The sequence below is a fragment of the Microcebus murinus genome, chromosome 1 (genome assembly GCF_040939455.1).
Source record: "Microcebus murinus isolate Inina chromosome 1, M.murinus_Inina_mat1.0, whole genome shotgun sequence".
Classification (NCBI taxonomy): domain Eukaryota; kingdom Metazoa; phylum Chordata; class Mammalia; order Primates; family Cheirogaleidae; genus Microcebus; species Microcebus murinus.
The window spans coordinates 114,579,058-114,605,072 of record NC_134104.1 but is presented as its reverse complement, the minus strand read 5'-3'; the positions used below and the strand labels follow the sequence as shown (position 1 = coordinate 114,605,072).

General features: G+C 35.5%; 1 protein-coding gene across 2 annotated transcripts in view; it reads left to right on the top strand.

Moving 5' to 3' along the window:
* The window catches only part of PLS1 (plastin 1), a 108,220-nt gene that overhangs the window by 53,398 nt on the left and 28,807 nt on the right, over window positions 1-26,015 (top strand). For both annotated transcript variants that reach the window (XM_012762378.2, XM_012762380.3), the window contains exons 2-6: window positions 11,597-11,702; window positions 16,379-16,542; window positions 17,979-18,108; window positions 21,719-21,851; window positions 23,773-23,854. In XM_012762378.2, coding sequence (XP_012617832.2) covers window positions 11,633-11,702; window positions 16,379-16,542; window positions 17,979-18,108; window positions 21,719-21,851; window positions 23,773-23,854 — 579 coding nt within the window. In that variant the 5' untranslated portion in view covers window positions 11,597-11,632. The remainder of the gene's footprint in view (window positions 1-11,596; window positions 11,703-16,378; window positions 16,543-17,978; window positions 18,109-21,718; window positions 21,852-23,772; window positions 23,855-26,015) is intronic.

The window sequence follows — 26,015 nt, the reverse complement described above, 5'->3', positions numbered from 1 at the left end:
CTGTGGCCAGGGAATATGATATGCCTCTTGGCTTAGACCTGGAGCCTTACCCAGATGGCATGGATGAATTACAGGACATGAGTGGAACTCCAAAACTAAAGTTAGGACTTTTCCCAGAAGGGAAATAGTTGCTGGAGGAGAAAGCAAAACATGTTAAGGAAATTATACTTGAAATATTAATATTGTAACATTATTATTTTTATTTCAAAATATTAAGGAGGTACAAACATTTTGTTACACAGATATGTTATATAAAGCTGAAGTCAGGGTTTTTAGTGTACTGTCACCAGAATAGTTTTTATGGATAGGTTAGTTTTTATCCCTCATCCACCTTTCACCTTCCCTCCTTCTTGGTTTCCAATGTTCTTTACATCTCTTTGTGCCTGTGTGTACCCATCATTTAGCTCCCACTTATTAGTGAGAACATGGAGTATTTGTTTTTCCATTTCTCAGATACTTCACTTAGGATAATAGTCTTCAGTTCCATACAAGTTACTGCAAAAGACATTATTTCATTCCTTTTTATGGCAGAGTGGTACTTCGTGGTGTATATATACCATATTTTCCTTATCCACTTATAAATTAATGGCCACTTAAGTTGATTCCATATCTTTGCAATTGTGAATTGTGCTGCGATTTATCGTGGCACAACATTACAACATTATTAGTGATGGGAATTTGGGTAAGAACCATATGTTGAATTTTCTCAGAGAACCGAGGAAGTCCTAAAGTGGGAGTGGTGGTGGGGGAGAGTAGATAGGGATATAAATACTAAATGAGAAGAAAAAAGATCCTGGGATGCTGGAAAGGTCTAGTTACCTGAGCTAGGAAAGTCTCCGTGATTAATTGGCTCATGACCTGCTGGCCCCTCATCTTTCAGAGGCACTGACACTTTGAAATGCCTCTCTTTGGGTTCAGGGATAATGGTGAGTGGCGCAAAACTGAGGTCGGGTTTTGACACATTAAGAGAGAAAATGTTTTATTCTGTCCCTCAAAGTGAGCTAATTTGGTGAGAGTGTTTCTTTTCTTTTCTTTTTTTCCCCCTTCTTATAAGAGATAGAGACTGGGTTTCTTGATGTTGCCTAGGCTGGATTAAAACCCCTGGGCTCAAGCGGGAACTGAGCATCCCAAGTAGCTAGGACTACAGGTGTGCGTCAATGCGTCCAACTGATGGAAATGTTTCTAAATAAACACACAGCATTTCAGCCAAGGCCTTGTAAGAGGCCAAGTGAAGTAAGAGAATCAAGGAGGTGTGGAAACAAATTTAATAGACTGGAGGATTCATGTGGCACACATGGTGCTTTATAATAATTCAAATTGCCAAAATTTAAAAATCAAATTTCATATAACAATATGGATCTCTGGCTACCCTTGAAAAGTCAGAAGATCCAGCCACCTTGGGCCTCATTCCTCTTGGCAACAGTCCATTGCAGCTCAGTGGTGGCTGCTCCTTTCAGATCCTTTTCACAGCTCCTGCCTGGTCTCTAAGAGACAAATATGGGATTTCTAGGGGACTGACATCATGGACACATCAGGAAAGGGGTGAAGGTTGGGGAATCAAGTGGGAAAGGAACTTTCCTCATCTAGTACTTCAGGAACCAGGAAGAATTGTCATGGGCTGTAGATTGGAAGTGTTGCTGAGCTTGTGGCCATGGGGCATCATTAGTCGGCAGGTCCTGAGAAGAACTGATTACCACTTCGTAGATTCTAATTTCCTCAGTTTACAAGTTGTCTATATTCATTTAATGTTGAATTTATAGGGGACTTGAGGCTTCAGAGAAATACTAGGGACGTAAGTCCTTTCCTTTCTTTCATACATGGGTTCCAATAGTTCCAATCAGAGTCTAATATGGATACTCTTTATTATATTTTGATCAGTAAATCCTACTTTGTACCTTTTATATACACTTTTAATATAGTTTCCTATTTCTCAGCTAAAAAATTTACTAATCTTGGCTCCACTAACAAAGAGGACAAGATTCTCCTGGCCCTTGGACAGGCCACAGTGAGGAATTTGGGGGCATGGCAGATCCATTAGTGTACCCACCTTGATAGAGCAGAGGGACCAGAGGTGAGGCAAGCTTTACATATTTTCCCACTTTGGCTAGGCCATTCTTTCAATAGGTACTTCCACACTTACAACTTGAAGTGTTTGGATTTTGAAACTGAATAGCACGTGTTTGGTGTTAGCCAGGGATAATGGGTAGATGTTGTGAGATGAGACTAAGTTTTTTTTTTTTTTTGATTTAACAATTCAAGAAGCAACTCTGACTTTGCACACTCACTTGTTTAGTTGAACAAGTCAAATGACATTTGAACCTCTGCGTGGGTGACCAAAACTCATACATGACAAAGTAAAGATCAGAGCTTTGGTACCAGCAGCTTTGATTTCAATATGATGTTTTTCCTTGGGATAGTTATTCCTTCTACACAACCTTTTTTTAAAATTTTTTTTATTTTTGATCTGAGTCAATTTCTGCCTCCACAAAATCCTTGTTGACTCACCACATGCTTTTATGTTGGTATTCTGGTTTGGGTCATGCCTCCCTCTGATTTGCACTTTGCTTTAACAAAGAAAGGGATAGTTTTGCCACAACATGAATCCTTCACATACCAAATGCTTTTTACAAGAACTTTTCTTTCTGTTTTCTTAAGTCTTTGTGCTTTGTCTTATTCTAATTTTCTCTTAAACTCATGCATCTTCTCACATCACTCTTCCATATGATACAATTGCCTTGGCTCTAATTAGTCCAGAAACTCGTGATCCAAAGCCATGTATGCTGAGTGACTGCTATAACAAGTGGTATATACTGTACAAAGAGGCCCCTTTTTATCCATATTTAAATAGCAGGTGATTAGAGGTGATTCTATAATAATTTGTTCATCATACAGAAATAATCATAAGACTACTTTATACTCTTTAGAGAAAAAAGTCAGTTTTGGCCTGGCACAGTGGCTCACGCCTATAATCCTAGCACTCTGGGAGGTGGAGGTGGGAAGATCGCTTGAGGCCAAGAGTTCAAGACCAGCCTGAGCAAGTAGTGAGACCTAATCTCTACAAAAAATACAAACACTAGCCAGGTTTGGTGGCATGTGCCTGCAGTCCCACTACTTGGGAGGCTGAGGCAGGAGGATCACTTAAGCCCAGGAGTTCAAGGGTACAGTGAGGTATGATCACACCACTGCATTCCAGCCTGAGTGACAGAGTGAGACCCTGTCTTTAAAAAAAACAAAAACAAAAATAAAATTCCAAAAAACCCTGAATGGTGTCAAATTAGTCTTTGTGCTGCTAATCCTCTAATACTCAGTAGAGTAAACCAGTAAACAAGTGCTCAATAAGTTGTTGAATAAATAATGAATAAGTTGGTAAGTGAATGAAGATAACTAGTGATTGAGGTATAGAAACTCTTCATCTCTTGTCTATTGGTGGCACATTTCCCACAAACCATTGTTTGTTTGGTCCTTTGTAATCTAGTACTATTCTTGCTCTGTGAAGAGAAGCATAACTATTAATGAAATGTACTAACCTTTCCCCACATACACAATACAACAAGGCCACTGGGAATATAAAAAGAATAAACTATGCATCTTTTACCTGCAAGGAGCAAACAATGATGTTACGAGGTTAAATGAGAATAAAATAGCAAAAAAAGACCACTACAAAGCAACACATAATGAAAAATAAATTAATGTATGTGAACTGAATAATACATAAGAGATGAAGACACTAAGTAAAGGAAAAGACAAAGGTGATCATGTCTTATGCCACTGGGAAGGAGTTAAGGACACAGGGGAATGGACCTTAAGCCAAAGCTGGAAGTCCAAGCTGTCAGATTGATAATAGGGGGCAGAGAGCACATTAATTTTGCTATGTAGGGAGCAGTGAAATGGTAAATACTTAGAAATACTGAAGCAAAGAAAAAGCCTCAACATTAAGATAACAGTATATTATTATTTTTAATTTTATTTGTTTTTATAGGAGATTTCTGGGCCTCCATTTAAGAGGTCACAAAAGAGGCAGTCAGTTTGGAATCAAGTGTCACTTCACCCCAGGTGTGAAGTGACTCTTTATAATGGCTTACCTCTTTATAATGATAATTAACTGATGTTCTCAAGGTCTGTAGGATTGTCTAGGCACTTAAGAATTATTTTGCTCATTTGAAAATAGAAGTCTTTATAACAATGAATTTTAAAAGTAATTCAGGATTTGCCAAATCCAGGCTGTTGGCAATCAAATTAATCACTTTCTAAGAAAAGTTTTTCTAGCATAGCTGCCCCTTGTAGAAGGAACAAAAGAGCTGAGCTCAGTTCTTTCAGTGCTAAAGGATGCTCAGGAAATATTCGAATTATCTTATACCCTTTTATTATTTCCTCTGTCCAAAGGGTAGTGCAGGTGGGTATGTAGAGTAGGAGACTAATATTTAATAAAGTAAATCATATCCCACTACATACTTATATTCAAGAGTCACTAGACATTCTAGTTAACTAGAGAAAACCTAATAAAAAATTAACAGGTTGATATGGAATATGAGTATTTAGTTTTTACAAAATGAATAATGTACCTTCCAGTTGTGAAATGTGGTTGAATAAGGAGATTACTGGAAATATACATAGATGAAAACATTTTCCAGGTTTTTCTTTAAATTAGAAAGAAAACTCTTAGATTAAATCATATTTCTTAGATATTTATTTTTTCACATAAGAATTTATTCCTGTGACCTTGTGATCTTTAAACTTGTAATAGAGAGGTCAAAATAGGAAGTAGCATAGGAAAAGGAGAGGGTTGCAGTGGGAGATGAGAGCATAATTTAGGAAGAATGGGTGGAGGACACAGGGCACCAGTAGAACTTCTACTCACCAGAGATATTAAAATACTTTGAAACAATTCTCCAGAGAAATACTATTAAGGATTTTAAAAAAAAATCAGATATGAAAGAAATATCACATTTCTTTATATTCTTTAAAGCAACTTTATTTTCACTGTGATGACTCATCCTTCCAAACTACTGCCAAATCTTGGGCACCTGGTATCTGCCCCTCGGCCTCTGTTTTTCCAGAGACTTAGAGGAAGCTCTTCTATCCTTACTCATCAGTCCCTAGTGGTTACCTGGGAAGCACCCCTTGACTTAGGCTACAGGTCCCTTTTGGTAGAGGTTCTATTATGCCTGCCACCTGTGGGGCAGCAGTTTTTTTTGTTGGCATCCGCAGATTTCCCTTTCTCCCCATTGGGGTAATTTCTCCCTCCCTTTGCCTTCCTCATCTAGTGGTTTCTCAGAGATGCCCCCCTGCCCATCTCCAGGACACCCAACCTAAGTAAGCCTTTTCATAGGTTTATGCTTCTTCCCAAAGACCACAGATTCCAGGCTAGTTTTGCATTCTGTGCTGTCAGACAAATTGTGATTGCCTTAATTGAGGAGGGAAAAGAATAAACGCAACTTAATATTTCAATAAGTTTTTCTGCCACAATAATATTCACTGTTTTAATTGTTCAAAATTGAAGTATCGAAGTACTTAAAAAAAAAAAAAGTTCCCAAAGCCTTAGGAAAGTTTTCTCTATTCCAAAACATATTCTTGGTCTTTTTTTGTTTAATTTTTTTGCTGTTTGAGTTTCTTTTATTAGTGGTGTATAGTTTTGGATTAAGAAGCATCTTTTTTCTCTTTAAGAATAGCTTTTTAAATATTATGAATTATTGAAAAAAACTGAAAAATATAGAAATAATATAACTGATATCCATGTACTTACTTCCCAGATTGAACAGACATTAAAATTTTGCCATAGGCCGGGCGCTGTGGCTCACGCCTGTAATCCTAGCTCTTGGGAGGCCGAGGCGGGCGGATTGCTCAAAGGTCAGGAGTTCAAAACCAGCCTGAGCAAGAGCGAGACCCCGTCTCTACTATAAATAGAAAGAAATTAATTGGCCAACTGATATATATATAAAAAATTAGCCGGGCATGGTGGCACATGCCTGTAGTCCCAGCTACGTGGGAGGCTGAGGCAGGAGGATTGCTTGAGCCCAGGAGTTTGAGGTTGCTGTGAGCTAGGCTGACGCCACGGCACTCACTCTAGCCTGGATAACAAAGCGAGACTCTGTCTCAAAAAAAAAAAAAAAAAATTTTGCCATAATTGCTTTCACTATGTCTTTATTTAAAAAGTTAATAGATTCAGCCCTACCATCAAGCCCTTGCTTTACTCTCCATAAACAACCATTATTTTGAATTTGTTGTGTTATTTGCATGTGTTTTTTAAGTTTTACTACATGTGTATGGCATCATAAGTAACATATTTAGTATTTTGTGTTTTTATAATTTACGACAAATGGTATACTATATATATCCTTTAGCAGTTTGCTTTTTCCATTTAGTATGTTTTCGAGAAACAGGTAGATATGATTCATTTATTTTGTGGATCTAAAGATATTGATTAAACAATAATGTAAATATGATTGGGAGAATTAACCCTTTAAGTGTTTATTGGTCAGTCATACTTTAGTGTGAAGTACTTATCCTTTCTTTAAAACTACCTATGATGCTTGCAGTAAGAGAGTAGGGATTTTAATTGAACTACATGTAGAACTTAAGAACCCGGGAACTAGAAATGGGCAGTTTACCTAATTTCTGTAGGCTTCAAGCTTACATTTTAAGGGATGATGCTTGTTCCATCAGTAGAAGAACAGATACATACACAGTGAACTCATATATGAGAGAAGGTTAGCATGGTTCTAGACCCATTGAAAGCCCTCAGTAAATATTAATATTTGCCATTATTGTATATATTGCTAGGGGAGGAGGATTAAGGGAAGAAGGGAATTGTGGAGGAGGATAGATGAGGGGGGAAGCTGGCTGAGGCTAGCTTGAGGAGTCAGGTAATTTCAAGTGACCAGTGGTAGGGCCACTCTGGAAGGAAGGAGAATAGAATAGCCAGGAAGCCAAAGGGTGCTGGTGAAGACAGCTTTGATCCTTCACAATTCGGAGTTTTAGGGTTTGTAGAAAGACATAAAAATATTGTTGGTCTCATAGCAATTCAGAGTGGCTCCTAATCCTTTTTCTCCTGAAACTGTCATCTGAGGGGCTTTAGATCCTGCCAGTCATAAAGGATTGCTTTGACTAACTTTGGTAAACCTTTTAAAGGCTCAAGGAAGTTGGAAATTTGAGGGAAGATAAAAGATCAAATCTAATTTCATCTAAAATGTGTTGAAAAGTTCTTTTTCAAAATATGCTTCCTTAACTTTCCAAATATACATTTGGTTGTGTCAAGGTACACTTGAGTATTAGGAGAGGGAAAAGGAGGCTTTAATTGGTTAAAATAATTTGTGCTAATAAAAAAAAAGTGGAGGAGGAAAGTAGTGTTGGAATTATTGAAGAAATATAGGGAACATGTCAACATCCATGGGAAGATGTATCTACATAAAGAATTCAGCATAACCTGCCCCATTGGTGGGTCTCTGGTCAGTGATCCTGGCAACCTGCAGCTTTCAGGGTTAACTTTGATACCTAAACTCTTCTGAGCTTTCTTTCTCAGGCATCCAGGTATGTAAGCTTCAATGCCAGGTATTTGGATACTAAGTGACATGTTCTTCGTTTCTAAAATTGCAAAGTGAATTTTAGTAACTGTGTATTGTGGAGTGTTTCAGAACTGACAAGTGTAATGTACTTAAGAAATATGAGTTGATTTAGCTAGAATTTTTTCCCCAACACTTTACAGACGCTGATTTCTTTTAAAAAGGCAAGTTCTTATTTTATAAGTATATAATATGTAGTGTAAAGTATTGTGTGATTATTATATAAATACACATTTATAGGGCTTGATATCAGATTATATTTGGGAGAACTGCATTCTAGCCTAGAGGCAGGAATGATACATATTTGGGTTCTATCATAGCTTAGTTGTGAGACTGCAAGAGAGGTATTCACTTTGAGACCTTGAGAAAGTTACTCAATGCCATGAAACATCCCTTTTTCAAATGCCAAAATGAGAACAGGACCTACCTCATGGAGTAGTGAGGATTAAATGAGAATGTACACAAAGTAATTAGGACAATATATGGCAGATTAATTAAATGTAAGACAAGTAAGAAAATTAAACATTAGGTTGATAGTTATTGGGTCACTGGGCTTTTCTTCTGAAATTTCGTATACTATTTTGAAATTTTAGTTGTTGGATACATTCTCTTCCATAAAGTTTTTAATAGCCTGTGCTGTTTTATTGTAGTAGAAACATTTTTCATTGAAAAACACCACAGCAAGTAATTTCTTTGGGGATCATGTAACTAGGATAGTCTTACACATCAAATCAAACTCCCTCCTATGTTTTCTTAGCCAATGGGATATTTTGCTCTCAGTAAGTTTATTATGCTGTGTAAAAATGCTTGTTAAGGTATACCATATGCTACAGTTAGTTTTTGAAGAATCCTAACATTATAACAATTTTGCAAACACATAGAAAAATATTGATAGAATATATTTATGCATGATTCTGTACATGTAAAAGAAGCAATATAGTTTTCATTAACCACTCTACTACTAAGTCTTTTTATGGCTTTGTGAGAAACTATAAATTATTTTACTATTTTAATCATAGTTGCTTTGTAAGGAAATATATTTCTTGCTTATATATATTGCTCTTATTTAAAATTGTCACATATAGGTAGGTATAGGTACTGTATAATCTTCTTATCTGTGTTGAGTAATGTGTACCTTCAGACCAGTAGTATTTGCTTTATTTTTTTCAATGTTTTGCCACAGTTGCCTTTGTTTTTCAGGGGTTTTTTTCTGGTAGGCTTATGGTCTAAAAAAAAATACTAAGAGTCTAAAAAATACAAAAAGCATATATTGAAAAGTATATACTCTCTACCTCCAATTCCCCATTTCCCCCAGAGATTCAATTACTGTTACTATTTTCTTATGTTCTCCCAGAAATGTTTTATTATTATAAATATACAACTGATATCATTCCTCTTCCCCTGCTATACTTACTTTTCTGCACCTTGCTTTGTTCTTTTAAGAATACAGACACTCCTCAACTTACTGTGGGATCACGTCCTGATAAACCCATTGTAAGTTGAAAATATCATAAGTCAAAAATGCATTTAATACACTTAACCTACTGAACATCATAGCTTAGCCTACCTTAAACATGCTCAAAACACATTAACTTACAGTTGAGCAAAGTCTCCTGGCAACACAGTAAACTGTAGTCTATCGGATGTTCACTCTCATGGCCTTGGGAGCTGTGGCTGCCTGCTGCTGCCCAGCATTGTGAGAGAGTATCATACCACATTCTGCTGAATGCATGTAGCTTTTGCGCCATTGTAAGTAAAAAAAAAAAATTGTAAGTCAGACCATTGTAAGTTGGGAACTGTCTGTATAACTTCAAGATCTTTCTATATTTTTCTATTTGTTTCTTTTAAATACCAAAGGACTCAAAGCAACATCTTTCTTACATATAAAAACAAAGCTTTAAAAATAAAAAAAAAACTTAACATTGTGTGACTAAATTGCTTTTTTGATGTGTTTAAATGCTGTTTTTGCCTGATTATGGGAGAATAAAAACATTTTTTGTAATTAACAAATGATTTGAATAGGCATGAGCAAAGAATAGAGCTCCAGGTTTATTTTTGTCATTTCAAATGTGAGGTCAACATAAGTACTGTTAATTTACAGCCTTTCTGTAGAGTGCAAATGATAAAACTAGAATGCTATTTTTAAAATTTGAGGCAAGGATAGAAACCATTTTGAGTATAGGAAAGGATATGCAGGATGGCCAAGACCACAGAGATCTAAAGCCAGCCACAACAGAAGTAGCATTTTGCAGACCTAGGATATTATGCTTAAAACTGTTAAAAGGGTGATTTAATCTCTTTTTAACAAAAAATAAGTATGCCCGTATGTAGTTTTAAATACAGCAAAACCTAAAAATGAGAATTCTAATGCTAAGATGTAAGAAACTGCATCTGGGGAGTAAGATGACTTTTTCCTATTCCACTGACTTGAGCTCTTCAAATTAAAAAAAAAGTGTAGAATTAAATAGTGGACAATGGTATATTTAAACGAAAGATTCAACTGTGCATTTAATTAGAACCATGCTCTAAAAAAATTGTAAGAGAAAGATGATTTTGAAAAAAACATCAAAAATTATAAACAAATTGGTATAGAGATCACAAATGAGCCATACTCTTAGAGTGTCACATAATTTAATATGATTTTTAAAATGATCAATGGTAAATTTCAGTGAATAAATTATTTTGAAAATTGTGCTTTCTTGAAAAATTAGGGATATATTGAACCTCTTATATAAATCTATAAAAGTATATAAAAAGATTTCCCATTTAGCTCCAATTCCTGTTGTCTTATAAAGCACTCATTTTCACTTATTTTCTGAGGCATAGGTCAACTGTCTGATATAACTAATTGTATATAAGAGGAATACAACATAATTCTTATTCATCTTTAGCTTTACATTGAATAGTCAAACCACTAAGTCATTTTAAAAATCAGAGTTGCACTGTTATATGTCAAAAGTCTTAAAACTGTAAGTAATTCTACTTGTAAATATTTATTATATAGACATAAACATGGATATGGACAAAGATTTATCTATAAGGATGTTCATTAAAACATTATTAATAATGAAATTTTGGAAGCAATGCAAATACCCTGAGATAAGAGATTTACCAAGTAAGTTATAATATAGTGATATGAGGCCATTAAATATTACATTGATGAATGACATGGAAACATAATGACAATGTGTTAGGACAAGAAAAAAAAATTAAATACCAAAAGTAACCTAAAAGTACTATAACTAAGATAGAATGGATACTTTGTTTTTCCCTCAAAAAAGGTACACATGTGCTTAGAAAATAGACCAGAAAAATAAAGACAATAGAAAGATAATAGTTGATATGTATCTGTCCAGATAGTAGGATTATGGGTAATTTTAATTTTCTGTTTAGGGCATTTGTTAATTATTTTCTGTAATGAACACCACCTTCTTACTTACAGCCTAGTTTTACATGATATTTTTTTCTTTTTAGTTTGTCTTGCCTACTCAAAATAAGGGCAACACTTAGAGTAAGAGGGGCTCCACAGACCCTTTCAGACCTTGCCCAGGGAAGAAGAGGGGATATGGCAATGGTTGGATATTGTACAGCTGAATATAAAACCACAAACTCCTTCCCAAGATGAGCAGACTCTAACTTACTTTACCTTTTTTTGTGGAAATTACTCATGTCTTTAAATTTTATTTCTGACTTCATGCTTTACATTTATAAATGCTATACTTTTCTCAAACTTGAATTGCTTATTTTACTGAAATAGTGGGATAAAATGTAAATAAAAATTATACAGGCTGTTGAGAAATATCTGCCCTGTAAAAAGAACAAGGTGTGAAAAACAGGTATTTTCTTCCCCTTACTGAGGTCTCAGTTATTGTTTGACTGGGAGAGAATGTTACTGGGAGACCTACTACTATTTGTTCTTTGTCAGCCAAACCTAATGGTTGATTTCTTCTAGAGAATGTACTTCCTCTGTACCTTATATTGCTTAGATAAATGTTTCCAAAGGGCTAATGTTCTTTTTATAATATTGCTTTTTCTAGATATAAAGACTTGAAGGTAGTCCTTCCTGTCCAAAGATGGAAAACAGTACCACTACCATTTCTCGGGAGGAGCTTGAAGAGCTACAAGAAGCATTTAATAAAATAGGTATGCTCGAGAAAAAGTAAATATGACATTACTGTTCTGTTTGATGTCAGATTTCAAAGGGGAACAATACCTTTTATTTCTTCTACCACCACCCAGTTATTCCCAGCTTTGTTCCTTTTTTTCTCATCTAAGTTTCACTAGATTCTTTCTGAGCGATAAGCTAGGACTGGCTTGAATTTCTAGGTGAATTGGACTTTGAGTTCTTTGATCATTTCTTTGCAGAGAATAAATTCAGGTTAATGAATGACAGTGTAACTGCATATACTTAACATGGTATCCTTATTACAGAGAAAAAATGTAGAAACACTTCCTTGTGTATAAACTGAACTCTGGCCTTCACGTCTTTGTCACTAACAGTAACACTTTCTGACTTCATGCACAATATTTTAAAAATCGTGGTATTGTATTAAATGTCTCATCTCCTTCTCTCTCATGCATAATTTAAAAAGTCTTAGTATTGATTTTAAAGGTTGTCTGTCTTATTTTTCTTCTTTCACTTTTTAAAGCCACTTAGTGTTTTGTCTTTATGACATTATCATTTTGACAGCTTTGTATTTTTTTTCCAAAAAAATTTCCTCATATTCTCTTAAATCCCAATTCTTCTGCATTTTTTTCTTAGGAAACCCATGGTAAACAAAGAGAATATAAATTTTTTTCTTTAGTCTGCAAATGCATGCAAGTGAAAGGTGAACCCAGTGAAAGGTGAGCACAGTGAATAGACACTGGGACAATGACACCACCATCTCAGTCCCTTACTTGTCAGGATCCTTCTATAGTGCAACAGGGCACTCCAAGAAAAACAGAGTTATATGGTAGACCAGGGAGGATATAGTGATCCCAGCTGGTCTTGTGCTTAGATTTCTCACAAACCTAAGAAATAACTACTAAAATTAATGTAGGTAAAATGCAATGCAGGATACGTTTTAGAGACCAATATGAAGAAAAATTTAAGTTTAAAAAGCAAAGTTACCCCCTGCCAAAAAGTGAAACTCAGCTCATGATTTACAAATCATTGCTGTAAAATAAATTAGACAAATCTCTGGGTCTTTCCACTTCTCCATGGGAAAGGCATATTTGTCATTAGAGCATTGCATGGATATGGTATGATTTTTAGAAAATTATTAATCATAAATTTTATAGAGAATTTTATACCATGCCCAGAATCTTTTCAAGATAAAAATTAGATAATTTTTGAAATGTTCTACTCATTTTGAGCATTGAAACAGGAAAAGTAATAAAAATGTGTCTCCTAGTTTGGTTTTTCTGTCATTTTATAGGTACAGTTTGGTAGCTTGAATAAAATTACTACCAAGGTCTTAGTAAAATGAATGAAGTAGTAATCTGTTTTCTTTGTTTAGTATACCAACTGTAATCTTTATGACTAATGGACATATAATTTTACAATATTTGTTTAATGATATTTTTTTTTTTTTTTTTTTTTGAGACAGAGTCTCGCTTTGTTGCACAGGCTACAGTGAGTGCCGTGGCGTCAGCCTAGCTCACAGCAACCTCAAACTCCTGGGCTCAAGCAATCCTTCTGCCTCAGCCTCCCGAGTAGCTGGGACTACAGGCATGCGCCACCACGCCTGGCTAATTTTATATATATATATATATATTATTTGGCCAATTAATTTCTTTCTATTTATTACAGTAGAGATGGGGTCTTGCTCTTGCTCAGGCTGGTTTCGAACTCCTGACCTCGAGCAATCCGCCCGCCTCGGCCTCCCAGAGTGCTAGGATTACAGGCTTGAGCCACCGCGCCCGGCCTTATTTTGAATAAACAATTCACTGATGGAACAATTTTGACAGCAGGATAATTTGTTGTGAGGGAAGTGTTAACACTAGCAGAATATATACTTACTGCCTTTATTTACAAGATAAACTGTTACCCATGAACTCAGCAAGCCGTCTGCTAATTTGTACCAGACCACTTCTCTCAGAAACATAGAGATATGCACATTCAACCTTACTAGATACTAGATGGAGTATTTTTGGACCACTGTGAGAAGTGTGGAGTTAAAATATTACTAAGTCTTTGTTTTTTTTCTTTTTGAAATTATGATAAAATATAACAAAATTTACCATTTTAACCATTTTTAGGTGTATAGTGACATTAAGTACACTCACATTGTTGTGCATCCATTACCACCATCCGTTTCCAGAACTCTTTTCATCCTCCCAAACTGCAACTTTGTACCCATTAATAATTAATTCCCCATTTCCCCCTCCTCCAGCCCCTAGTAACCACCATTTTACCTTCTGTCTGTGTGAATTTCACCAGTCTAGGTACCTCATATAAGTAGAATCATACAATATTTGTCTTTTTGTGACTGGCTTATTTTACTTAGGATAATGTCCTCAAAGTTCACCCATGTTGTAGCATATGTCAGAATATCCTAACTTTTTAAGGCTAAATAGTATTCCATTGTATGTATATACTACATTTTGCTTATCCATTCATCCACTGGTGGTCATTTGGGTTAGTTCCACTTTTTTTCTTTTTAAGAGATGGGGTCTTGCTCTGCTGTCCAGGCTGGAGTGGGTTGGTGTGATAATAGCTCACTGTAGCCTCCAACTCCTGGGCTCAAGTGATCCTTCTGCTTCAGCCTCCCAAGTGGCTAAGACTTACAGTGCATGCCACCATGCCTGCCTAATTTTTAAATTTTTTGTAGAGATATGGAGTCTCACTATGTTGCCCAGGCTGGTCTAGAACTCCTAGCCTCAAGTGATCCCTCCCAAAGTGCTGGGATTACAGTTGTGAGCTACCACACCCCACCATTCCTACCTTTTGGCTATTGTGAATAATGCAGCTATGATCTGGGTGTACAAATATCTATTCAATTCCTTTCAGTTATTTTGAGTGTTTACTCAGAAGCAGAATTGCTCAATTATATGATAATTCTATATTTAATTTTTGGAAGAACTACCATACTGTTTTCTCTAGTGAATGTACCATCTTACATTCTCACCAGCAGTGTGTAAGGATTCCATTTTCTCCATATCCTAACCAATGCTTATTTTCTGTTTTTTGAAAATAGCCATCCTCATGGGTATAAAGTAGTATGTCATGGTATGCGTTTTCCCAATGATTAGTCATGTTAGGCATCTTCATGTGCTTATTGGCCATTTGTATGTCATCTTTGGAGAAATGTCTATTAAAGTGCTTTGCCTATTTTTGAATCAGTTTGTTTGCTTTGTTGTTGTTGAGTTGTAAGAAAGTCTAATTTCTTTTCAAACTATGATCTTTATGGTTATTTAACTTAAGCCTTTACTTCCTTACCTTTAAAATGGAAATAATACTAGTAACTACTACCTCAATGTTGTAAGGATTTCATGAGATAATGTAAGTTAAGTTCTTAACAAATCACTTGGTACAGCATATGTGCTCTTTAAGTGGTTTGTTTCTATTTTTATCATATTACACCAAAACCGCAGAGGTTGTAGGGATGGAACTAGGATCTTAAACACCTAGATATGTTTGTCTTCAGAGCCTTACCTTAGCTTTTACCTATTCTTGTTAGTTTAGCATGATGGTTATCATGTAAATATCTTCCTCAATCTTATTTATTTTTAAATATTTCCTACCATAATGCTGGTACAGAAGTAAACCAGCCTAGTCTATTTGTATATTTCAGAATTATGGGAAACATTTCTGTAGTGGTAATGTATGGTAATAATGAGATTTTGCTCTAAATTCAAAGAAAGCAGTATTATTACAATATCAAGTAATTTAGCTGCCTTTTGTGATTATACCAATATTTTGGTTATTGGTGGTTCTAGTTTAGAATATTTCATTGTTCTGAACAGTATTAATTCTAAAATTTTCATATGAGAGTCCAAAGAAAAGTTTCTATCCTTAATATTAATTCAGTTATAGTGATGAGAGCTCTTTTACTGAGAAGAAAAAGAAATATAGGAAACAAAGCAACTATTGCCAGATGAGCAAAGAGAACCCTATACAAGGGGGATCCAGGCAACAAACAAAACAATCCAAACCTCTGCCGCCAACTCTTGGCAGAAGTATTTTGTGTCACCTTTGTTTTGAGTCAAGAAGTGATATCTAGTTTCTAAGGTAAACCCAGGGAAGGGCATCTCAATGATGACTTAAAAACACCTGGAAACCTGTTTCTAAAAGTCCAAATATAGGTGTGAATTTCTTGAACACCTAATCTCAAAATGACATCAAACATGATTCAGCATACATGATGGTATCATAAATATGTAATGAAAAAGCAATGAATTATTGACAAATGAAACAGAACTGCAACCAAGTTAAATGTAGAACAAAAACTCCTTATGTGTATTTTACATGATGCATATATTTTATATGGAATGTTGGCCAGCAGATTCATTTCATATATTTCATCAAGAAGTTAAAGTCTGGGTGGTTGTTTCCTTTTGTATATTGCTAATATATATATATATATATATATATCACTTAAAATACATATGGTGGCCCTATGTCTATGGGGATAAACTCCATTTAAAAATGAATTTTTAAATAAAGCATATAGCACACCCTGTACAGTTCAGGTGTAGGAAGAAAGGTTACTGCCACTTATGAAACAAACATGAAAGGTTCTGCATACCTGTGAATCCTCCAAGTGGCCTTCTGAGTACACATCTTCAGCAAAGAATACAAATGATATTTGACAGCTCATGATGTATCTTTACAGATATTGACAACAGTGGGTATGTTAGTGACTATGAACTTCAAGACCTGTTTAAGGAAGCAAGCCTTCCTCTGCCTGGCTACAAGGTGCGCGAGATTGTGGAGAAAATTCTAGCGGTTGCTGACAACAACAAAGATGGCAAAATCAGTTTTGAAGAATTTGTGTCAGTAAGTAATCTAATTCTGTCCTGGCTACTGATTGTTTTGTTTCAAGCAGAATTTTAATTAATGTCATTGGTAGCTTTGGTTAGATCCAGTTGTAGAGGCCATAAAAAGCTTTGCTTTAAAATGATGATTATAATAATAATAATTTCCACAAATTATTCATAAAAAAGGGATAAAAATCATTCTCAAATTGTTGGAATGGAAGTCGGGTGTAGATAATATTAATAGTAATTAATTCTCTAGAATAACAACAGTTGCAGTTGAGTTCAGTGCTTATTGACTAGTAATATAATTGAATAAGTATCTATGAAATAATATGGTTTTGCATTATTTATTCATTAAGCAAATATTTTAGCTCATCTCTTCCCAGAAACTTTACTAGGCACTGTGAATGATGTGATGAGCAAAAAAAGACATGGTCCCTGCTTTCATGGAGTTTACATGTGGTGGGGAAAACTGAGTCACACAAAAGATAACAACTATGATAATTGCTATGACAGACTGGTATAGGTCCCATGAAAGTTTATATTGATAGTAGAAGGAATTGACCTTGGAGGGTAGGTTGGAGAAACTCAGGGAAGGTGTCCTTGAAGCTATGAAGACTGACCTGAGTTCTGAAGAAAGATGTTAAATAATAAAAGTGGGTTGGGGGAAAATGAATAATATGGGAGGCAGGTAGACGTAACGGTATATATAGAGGCCCTGTGGCTTCAGAAGTGATGGATACTCTCAAGCAATTGTAAAAAGGGTTAGTGTGGCTGGAGCTGAGATGATAAGGGTAAGGAATGTAACTGGAGAAGTCAGTCAGAATCAGGTCACATAGAGCTTTGTAGAATTTTTTGTTTTTATTCTAAGAGCAATAGGAAGCCAATGAAGTGGGAGGAGTAGAATGTGAAGTGACATGATTGGAATTACATCAAAAAAACAAATCACTTTGGCTGTTGCATGGAGAACTGATTGTATTTAGTTTTGCCAATCTCTGGAGAGTCCACTGAGAGAATGATTGGAAGAGGGAGTTTCTGTAAGCCTATGTTATTTCCTGTAAGAGCTGACTTATTTAACATGTATGCATTTGAGATGTTTAGGCAGGAAAATACCTTCATTAAGGCATTCATTTATCTTTAGCATGTAGTTAATTATTTCTTAGGTTTTCAGTACAAAAGATTATGGCAAGTCAAGAAGAATAACTTCAGTGTGTTCAATTTAAGCTTAGTTATAACAAAATTTGTTCTGGTGCTTGGGGTGCAAATATTTGTCCGTTTTGTTATTGGTAAAATGATGAGAGTTATCTGTGTATATAAGTAGTATGTGCAAGAATACCTGATTAGTATCTATTTTTGTATCATTTCAAGTAAATAAGTCTAAATATATAACCTTCATGTTGCCAGGTTTTAATGATTATCTGATCAAGTCTCAGTTTTACTTATGTTCCATTCCAGCTAATGCAAGAGTTAAAAAGCAAAGATATCAGCAAAACATTCCGAAAAATAATTAACAAGAGGGAAGGGATTACTGCTATTGGAGGAACTTCATCTATTTCCAGTGAGGGCACACAGCATTCTTATTCAGGTAACTGGCCACTCTAAATATGATCTTTTAGTCATTGATTCATTCAGTAAGTGCCATATTTCATCAAATCTAAGATGCTATTCATTGTGATTCATACAATTATTTTATGTATCATTGAGGGGAAAAAATATTGCAGACTAAATTATAACATGACATTAAATATGAAATGCATGTTTCAGAAATGCCCAAATAAAAAAAATCCTAGACTTGTTGAAACCAATGAATTCCTACTATGTGTCAAACTCAGTCTACATCAAAAAGATCAAATACAACAAAATAGAAGCTGTTTATATTTAAGCATTGGACATGTTTAATAATGACTTTTGAATGGCTTTTTCGGTGACTTATAGACCTCATTTAGAAATGGTGAAGAGGTTTATCATTATATAAGGATTTTTGTCTTCCATTTTCTAAGAGCTGAAATATGTGATTCATCTTTTATCAAGCAGCCAAATGACTAGAGAGCACAGCACTTGATTTGCTTGATCTGATAAAACCACTGGATTGTTGCCCAGTGGGAAATCCAGAGTCACATTAACTCTTAGGATGATGTGTCTTGCTCCATGCTAAGCTTCCTTCTCAGGGTCAAGATGTGGAAGAACCTTTGGCCAAGTTCCGTTTATTTATATGAACATAATTAGAACTATGCTTTTTGAGTTTTTGGCAGAATTCCCTCTAATTTTTTTTTCTCTTCCTTTGAGATCTGAATCTGTTAATTATCTTCTTGATTCTCTTCTTTCATATTTGGGTTTTCCTTTAGTGATACACACAGATTTCTCTCATCTGTTATAATTTTTTTCCAGTCTTTCCCACTAAGGAAGTAGTGGTAAAGGCAGTGGCATGTAACTGCTACCTCAACTTTTTGAAAGGTATTCACCCCTTAACTCAATATCTGCTTTAAAATTCTATTGAAATGGCTTTTTAAAAAAAAAAAAAAGGAAAAATAAAAAATTTAAGTATAATATACATCCATCAAAGTGTATATAGCTCAATGAATTTTTACTGTGTATATAGTATTCATGTACCTGTCAACCAGGTAAAGACACAGGGTACTTCCATCACCCTGAGCAGCTCCCTTATGCCCTTACCAGTAATGATTCCTTCCCAGAGGTAACAACTTTTCTGATGTTCATCACCATAGATTTTTGTTTACTTGTTTATTGAGGTGTAAGATATACATAATAAAGTACATAAAGTCTAATACTATTCCTAAGTAAATGGCTGGATGATTTTTTTTTACCTATGAATACACTCATATAACTATTATCTAGAAGATATAGAATATTTAATGGCTTTTTTAAAAATAGCTTTATTGACGGCCGGGCGCTGTGGCTCACGCCTGTAATCCTAGCTCTTGGGAGGCCGAGGCGGGCGGATTGCTCAAGGTCAGGAGTTCAAAACCAGCCTGAGCAAGAGCGAGACCCCGTCTCTACTATAAATAGAAAGAAATTAATTGGCCAACTGATATATATATAAAAAATTAGCCGGGCATGGTGGCGCATGCCTGTAGTCCCAGCTACCCGGGAGGCTGAGGCAGAAGGATCACTTGAGCCCAGGAGTTTGAGGTTGCTGTGAGCTAGGCTGACGCCACGGCACTCACTCTAGCCTGGGCAACAAAGCGAGACTCTGTCTCAAAAAAAAAAAAAAAATAGCTTTATTGAGATATAGTTTACATAGCATGAAATTCACACTTTTAAAGCATACAATTAAATAGTTTTCAGTATATTCAGAGTTATGCAATTGTCATCACTATTAATCTCAGAACACTTTCATGCCAAAGAGAAACTCCATACTCATTAGCTGTCATTCCCCATGTCCCCCTTCCCAAAACCTCTGCAACCATCAATCTACTTTCTATTTCTATAGATTTGTATATTCTGGAAATTTCATCTAAGTGGAATCATCCTGCAGTGGCCTTTCATTTGACAAGCTTCTTCAGTAGCATAATTTTAAGGTTCATCCATGTTGCAGCATATATTGGACTTATTTCCTTTTTGTTGCTGAATATTCCACTCTGTGGGTAATACTAAATTTTGTTTATCCTTTCATCAATTGATGAACTTTTGGTTTGTTTCCATTTGTTGGCTATTATGAATAATGCTATATGAGCACTCATGAACACATTTTTGTGTGGACGTAGGCTTTGAATTCTCTTAGGTATGTACCTAGGAGTGGAATTGCTGGATCTTCTGTTAACTCTCTGTTTAACATTTTAAAGAATTGCCAAACTGTTTTCCAAAGTGGCTGCACCATTTCACATTGTCATCAGCAATGTATGAGGGTTCCAGTTTCTTCATATTCTTGCCAAGACTTGGTTTCGTCCATTTTTAAAATTACAGCCATCCTAGTGATTGTGATGTGATATCTCATTTCTGGTTCCTATACCTGGAACATCCTTCCTTTCCCTGACCATCTTCACCTACTGAAAACCTGTCTTTCATGTCCTCCATAAAGCCTTTTCTTGGTCACTCTAACTAGAAGTGATTCTTTCTTTAAATTCTTAAAACATTGCATATACATCCCTAGTGGTGTGCTGTATATCCCTTATGTTGCATTTCTTTGCATATTTGTTTTATAATTACACTAAAAAATTCTTTGATGGCAGGTATAGTATCTTTGATCTTTAAATCCCTGGATTCTATGTCTCTCTAAGGAGATATGTATGGTGAGGTAAGAACATAAGAAGGCAGATTATCATATGTACAAAGAAGGAATATTAGTAAATGTTTGTGTCTTTATTGACTCTGTGTGTGTATAAGTGTGATTGATTAAATTTTTGAGGTACCTGCCAAATTTTCCCTTAGAAAAATTACCTATTTCTAGGACCTGGGGCAATAATAGGGAAGGCCAGCATATTTACCCTCTGATGGGAAAGTAGATTATTTACCTTTAAGATTTATATTATTATTATTGTTTTGTAAGTGTAAAAATAAAGTTGTAGAACAATTTTACTCCTTCCTATTTGCCCCACTGCATAGGCCAATGACATTTTCTGCCTAAAGATCTGTACCCATACTAGAATCCATATGTTGAGAAGTTGATGATGATGGCCAAGAGTAGTTCGGTATCTAGATTTGTGTCAGTTTTCTTATAGTAAAAATTCTACAGAAATGGAGCTGTTTTATTCATTTTAATAACTCTTGACTGAATTTAGTATTTCTGTTGTAGGCCAAAAATCATAGCTCTCTAAATCTTTTTTGAGGGGTGAAATTTATTGCCATAGATATTTGTTTGTTGTATTTTTTCATTATTTAAATGTATATATATTTACTTATTTTCTGGTCTCTTTCTGATTCATTAAATTTCAGAGGCAATGGGTGCGGGGGTATAGCTCAGTGATAGTACATTTGACTGCAGAAGCAATAAATATTTGGAAAGATCTTCGAATCAAACCAAATATTTATTGTGTTCTTTTAAAATATATACCTTCCTCCCCTCTAATATGGTGAAATGAAGAAGTGGAATGAATTCACCTTGCTTCTTTTCTTAAACCCTGTAGTGTTTTAATAATAGTCATTTATTATCTTTGAGCAGAAATTAACAAGTATGTCTTTGTAGTGTGATAGAGTTTGTCAAATGGGATTTGCCTACCAAGATTTTCTCTTTTCAGAGGAAGAAAAAGTGGCTTTTGTTAACTGGATAAACAAAGCCCTGGAGAATGACCCTGACTGTAAGCATCTTCTACCCATGAATCCCAATGATGGCAGTCTTTTCAAATCACTTGCAGATGGCATCCTTCTTTGGTGAGTTTAGTATCTGGTTCAGGGTGTTATGTTCTTTTTTAAATATATATATTTATTTAATTATTTTTAATTAATTTTGAGACAGGGACTCATTCTGTTGCCCAGGCTAGAGTGCAGTGGTATCATAATAGGTCACTGCAACCTCAAACTCCTGGGCTCAAGTGATTCTTCCACCTCACCTTTCCAAGTAGCTGGGACTATAGATACACGTCACCATGCCTGGCTAATTTTTCTATTTTTTTTGTGGAGATGGGGTCTTGCTATCTTGCTCAGGCTGATCTCAAACTCCTGGTCTCAAGCAATCCTCCTGCCTCGACCTCCCAAAGTGTGGTAGGATTGCAGGCGTGAGCCACTGCGCCTGGCAAGAGAGCTATATTCTTTCTGTCCCCATTGATGAGCATTCCATGAAACTATTATTCAGTGAATCTGTTATCTGTTGGAATTAGTAGCTACTTAGGTTTTGAAGGATTTATCCTATGTAGAAAATTAAGTACTACTGTATATGTATTGGAAATTTTCCAAAATTTTCTTTCAAATGCAGTCTCTTATTTTTCTGGTGCCTTTTACATCTCTATGTAAAATAATGCCAGGAAGCTTTTGAGTTATTCCTCTGATACATTTTAAAATGTTCACAGGTTTTCTTTTTTACTTCCCAGGGAGGGAATGTTGATTACTGACTGTAATGGAAACATGAGGAAATGCAAAAGGAAGACATAACCTCATTTGTACCTAAATGAAAAGAATCTTTTTATTCAGCCTTGTGTTATCCTTAGTTCTTTGTAGTCATTTCTGCTCAGTAGATTGTAAACTCTCAGCATGTCTTTGTCTTTGTTATGTGTATATAGTCCCAGCGTACTTCTTTGTACAAAGCAAATGTCTTTTTTCCTTAAGTTTATAAAAATATAGAAAACTTGCAAAGAGGAAAATAACCATCACAAATATTGTTACCCCTCATAATTAATTATTAACATCTGGAACATTTCTTTCAGTCTTTTTTCTGTTTTTACTTAAAAAGGAAAAGAAAACCTACCCAAGTACATGATACCAGTTGATACCAGAAATAATTCAGATGGCTGAATTATGTCTTACATGAAATCTCTGACGCCTCATCTTTCTGTAACACCAGTAATCTTAACAGTGTTGATACTACTTTATGAAATTTGGCTTCTTGAGAATTTATTTGTTTATATTTAAGAGTGCTGAATATTGATGATCATTAAGTGAATAAAGACAAGATTCACATAAAAAAAACTGCAGGATAGTTAAGAAAAATGAGAGGTTGGGCACAGTGGCTCACACCTGTAATCCCTAGCACACTGGAAGACCAAGGTGGCAGGATCACTTGAGGCCAGGATGTCAAGACCAGCTTGGGCAATATAACAAGACCCTGTCTCTAAAAAAATTAAATAAAAATTAGCAGGCATGATGGCATGTGCCTATAGTTGTAACTGCTCAGGAGGCAGAGGCAGGAGGATCACTTGAGCCTAGGAGTTCAAGGCTTCAGTGATTATGATCGTGCCACTGCACTCCACTCTGGGTAACAGAGCAAGACCCTGTCGCCAAAAAAAAATTTTTTTTTAAAAGGTGAAAATGCTAAGATTACTATTTATGTGAGTGATGGATTTGTTTTAAGATAAGGTATATTTCTTAGATTTTAAAAATAAAGTTTCTGACATGAATTATAGTTGAATTTTTTTTTTTGAGATGGAGTCTTGTTGTGTTGTCCAGGCTAGCCTCAAACTCCTGACTCAAGAAATCCTCCCGCCTCAGCCTTCCAAGTAGCTGGGACTACATGCATGTGCCGATGTGCCTGGCCTACAGTTTAATATTTTAAAGAAATTAATTGTTATGGCTGCTTGCAATAATAAGCTAAAAATGTTTCTAGGAGTTTTAACCTGAATTATTCTGATTTTTTCTTTAGCAAAATGATCAATTTATCTGAACCAGATACAATTGATGAAAGAGCTATTAATAAGAAAAAACTCACTCCCTTCACTATTTCTGTAAGTATTTTCCCTTTGCTTATAATCACATTACTATGCTGAGAAATATAAGACCTTTATAAGTGTATGTTTAGACTCAGAGAGAATCTTTGATATATAATTTTATTTTTCTGTAAATACTGGGTTTTTATCAAATAAAAATTCAGTTGCATTTTGTAATGAATGAAATTAACAATAAAAGTACTCTGGATGGTCTTCTTTATTTAAGCTAGTAGTATTAAGGTTATATTATTATTATTTCATAAATGAATAATTGTTTGATGCCAGTGGAAGGTGAGGGAAGCATTTGAGAAATGGAATTATGGTTTAAGGTAGATCTTTCAATATGAGAGAGGAGTCTGATTCAGATTGGTAAATACCTCAATATAATAATCCAAGACTGATAGAAAAAGCAAGAAGAGGTTTTTAAGGTGAGGAAGTCAAAGAATCTTAGAGTATAAACTGTCTATTGATATTTTCCATTGCAGAGTGAATGGATCTAGGTAGTGCCTGCAATGAAAAACCAAACCTTTTGCCTAGGCTTAAAACTCCTAGAAGAATAAAATCATGCTAATGAAGACAGAGGAATAATAAATTTATTCCAGTGAAGACATGCAGAACAACACACAAAATCATGTTAATGTAAATAGTAAGGAGTGATCTGTCAGTGTCTAAGCTGAGACTCGTGATAAAAAGTTTTGATTCTTACTAGTTATTACAATCAATTTAATGAAGTTACATATTTCTTTTGGCCCACAGTATCATGCTGTCAATTGCACATGAAATGGGTTATTGTGAAATTAATAATATTATTGGAATCATTTTCAGTCTAGTTCTTTTCCCTGATGATGTATTCAGGGGAGTCACAACTGAAGCAAAAATCCTTTATGCTCTCAGAAGAAAAGACAGAAAAATATTAGTGGCCAAGGCTAAATTGGCAGAAGCTTTCTCTTGAAAGTTGTATTCATTTAATTTAAGGTAACTTAAAAGGATCCGAAGCTATTAAAAATCTTCTAAGATTTCCACAAAATATCTGCAATTTACTGATAGTATTTTCATATTTAGCATGTGTATTTGTGAATAATGAGGTTATAAAGATATTAAAGGATTCTCTGGTCCTGCTGCTTTTGGGAGAACTGTATTTAAATGAACATTGCTTAATATTACAACAAAAATAATTTCAAATGCTTACTTTAATCACCCCAGACTGATCCTCAAGAGATACAGTCATTTACTTGGAGCCCAGCAAGATAAATTGCTTTAGTATACTGCAAGGGGAATCCACTGAAATGTTCACTATGCTTTGAGAACCTCTGTACTTTGTTGCTGTTGTGACCAACCCATTAAGTAGTTGCTATTACTACCACCATATGACAATGGCGGTATAGCATGCTGATTAAGAGGATGAGCTCTGGAGACCACTGGATCATACCTGGCCTCTGCCACTGTGTTACCTATCAGTGCTGTAGTTTTCTCATCTGTGAAAATTCATCTTCCGGCCAGGCATGGTGGCGCACACCTGCAATTCCAGTGCTTTGGGAGACCGAGACAGGAGGATCACTAGAGGCCAGGAGTTTGAGACCAGCCTGGGCAACACAGCAAGACCACTTGTCTCTACAAAGAATTTTTTAAAGATTAGTCGGGTGTGGTGGTGTGTACCTGTAGCCCTAGCTACTCAGAAGGCTGAGAGGAGAGAATGGCTTGAGCCTAGGAGTTCAAAGGTACAGTGAGCTATCATCACACCACTGCACTTCAACCTAGGCAACAAAGCGAGACCCTGCTTCACACAAATTCAAAAAATTCTATCTTAAGACTTTTAAAATTCGCTGGAATTAAAACTGAATTGCACATCACTTTTTTTTTTTTTTTTTGAGAGAGTCTCACTTTGCTGCCCAGGCTAGAGTGAGTGTCGTGGCGTCAGCCTAGCTCACAGCAACCTCAAACTCCTGGGCTCAAGCGATCCTTCTGCCTCAGCCTCCTGAGTAGCTGGGACTACAGGCATGTGCCACCATGCCCGGCTAATTATTTTTTTTATATATATATATTAGTTGGCCAATTAATTTCTTTCTATTTCTAGTAGAGACGGGGTCTCGCTCTTGCTCAGGTTGGTTTCGAACTCCTGAACTCAAACGATCCGCCCGCCTCGGCCTTCCAGAGAGCTAGGATTACAGGCGTGAGCCAC